At 44.9% G+C, this 2603-nt stretch overlaps 1 protein-coding gene across 1 annotated transcript; it reads right to left on the bottom strand.

Annotated features, from left to right (window-relative positions):
* Window positions 1-1868: 1868 nt before the first annotated feature.
* On the bottom strand, window positions 1869-2341 carry LOC125780622 (histone H2A). Its single transcript, XM_049463081.1, has one exon. The coding sequence runs from the start codon at window positions 2309-2311 to the stop codon at window positions 1925-1927; it is 387 nt and encodes a 128-aa protein (XP_049319038.1). The 5' UTR covers window positions 2312-2341; the 3' UTR covers window positions 1869-1924.
* Between the last annotated feature and the right edge of the window lie 262 nt (window positions 2342-2603).

Below are 2603 nucleotides of genomic sequence, written 5' to 3' on the forward strand. Positions count from 1 at the left end.
TATATGTATATATATATATATATATATATATATATATATATATATATATATATATATATATATATATATATATATATATTGTTAAACGGCACCAATCGTGAGGTTTACTTGATTTATATATTATGGACGTATCATGAGACTTACAATATATTTATATACTTATGTTTTCATGTTTTAAGAGCTCTCTCTCTCTCTCTCTCTGTATATCATATATATATGTAGCTAGGTATATTTTAATATAGAGAGAGAATATGACAATATTACCGAGTATATCAATGTGTGTACATATTAAATTGTACATGTTGTAACACTGATGGATGCCACCGTATAGTGAAACATTGCCATTTTCAGTAATAAGAGTTCAATTTATGTAAACACACACACACTTACAACAGAACTCTTGCAACTTATAACAGTGCATGCAATGGCGCAGTTGAACCGCACGGTGGCATCCAAGCTCCATCAATGTTACATGCAGCACTTCCCTCAATACACACGCACACACACATAATATATATAGATTCATTTCTCTATTATTTCACCAATAATGTGCTCATAATTATTGTGCTTGTGTGTTTATATTTATCCATTGCAGTAAGATATAGTAATTGCTGACTATTAAAAAGGACGCGAAATAGTTCTAAAATATACGTTATGTCAAAATTATTCATAGTTTTGAGTACACAATTAGTACTACTTTTTCATACTGGCATATAAAAAGCATGTAGAAAAACAACTCTTTTGGCACGGACACAGGTAGGTGGCTCTTAAAAGAGCCGTTGGGTATTAAGGGAAAACGTCAAAGCGCTCCGTTTAAGCGCGCTCTCCGCGGATACGGCGGGCCAGCTGGATGTCCTTAGGCATAATGGTGACTCTCTTGGCGTGGATGGCGCACAGGTTAGTGTCTTCAAACAGACCCACCAAGTACGCCTCGCTGGCCTCCTGCAGAGCCATGACGGCGGAGCTCTGGAAGCGCAGATCGGTCTTGAAGTCCTGAGCGATCTCACGCACCAGGCGCTGGAAGGGCAGCTTGCGGATCAGCAGCTCAGTGGATTTCTGGTAGCGGCGGATCTCCCTGAGAGCGACGGTGCCGGGCCTGTAACGGTGAGGTTTCTTCACGCCGCCGGTAGCCGGTGCGCTCTTGCGGGCTGCCTTGGTGGCCAGCTGCTTCCTCGGGGCTTTGCCACCGGTGGACTTGCGGGCGGTCTGCTTCGTTCTTGCCATCGCGCTGAGCTCTGTAAAGAGAATAACGCGCCTCGCCTCCTCACGGCCCTTTTATGCTTTAGAGCCGCTACTCGCTGATTGGGCGTCTTGGATCTGCGCCCTTCCTATTGGCCGTTTCGCACGGAGAGCCCAAACGCAAAATACTGCGTATAGAACAAACTGGCGGCTTCCTGCAGTCCATTCTGGGTTTAATTATAATATATATAATGCAATTTAAGCGCTCCCATTGCTTAATTTAATAATTCTTATTCAATAACCTTGTAATTAATTACAAACAGCCGTGTACAGCTGTATACTCAAAATAATGCCGTGTGTATAGGGATTGTTATGATTTGAAAGTGTACTGGTGTTACCTATTGCTCACAGCTTAGTATAGTGTGTGTGCGCGCGTAAGTTTATATTTATATAAATATATACACTTAAATATATATACTTAAATATATACACACACACACACACAATATATATATATATATATATATATATATATATATATATATATATATATATATATATATATATATGTATGTATGTATATATTTTACATACACATATGTATATGTATATTAGCCTTTTCCCTTTGGGAATTACATGTATAATGTGTATTGTTACTGGGGAGGAAACATAGCACTTTTTGAGTAGAGTTGGGTGGCTCTTAAAAGAGCCTTTGGGTATGGACAAAGAAGCGGAAAGCGGAGATTTACTTGGCCTTGACCGCCTTCTCGGTTTTCTTGGGGAGAAGCACAGCCTGAATGTTGGGCAGCACACCACCCTGGGCGATGGTAACTCCTCCGAGCAGTTTGTTCAACTCCTCGTCGTTGCGAACAGCCAACTGCAGATGACGGGGGATGATACGAGTCTTCTTGTTGTCGCGGGCAGCGTTGCCGGCCAACTCGAGAATCTCAGCGGTAAGATACTCCAGGACAGCCGCAAGGTAGACGGGGGCGCCGGCGCCAACACGTTCGGCGTAGTTTCCTTTGCGCAGGAGCCTGTGCACACGGCCCACGGGGAACTGGAGCCCGGCGCGGGAGGAGCGAGTCTTGGCCTTGGCCCTTGCCTTTCCGCCGGTTTTGCCTCTTCCGCTCATGATGCAGCTCAGATGTGTTCGCTGAACAATACTGAAATAAAGCAGCGGGCTCCCGGGCGCTGTTGATAAAGCAAAAGCGCCTACGTTCCTATTGGCTACAAGCTTCGCGCAGCAACAGCCAATGGCGTTGCCGCCGTCGAACTCCAGCGCCCGCTCCCCCCTCCTTCCCCTCCTCTTCGCGCAGCCTCTAGTGTAAACGCTTGGCGGAGCGACAGCCAATGGCGTGTCCGCCGTCAAACGCTAGCGCCTGCCCTCCGCTGCTCGCTTTGGGCCCCCACTCCCCCCTCCTCCT

Source organism: Astyanax mexicanus, chromosome 13, assembly GCF_023375975.1.
Source record: "Astyanax mexicanus isolate ESR-SI-001 chromosome 13, AstMex3_surface, whole genome shotgun sequence".
NCBI classification, from domain to species: domain Eukaryota; kingdom Metazoa; phylum Chordata; class Actinopteri; order Characiformes; family Acestrorhamphidae; genus Astyanax; species Astyanax mexicanus.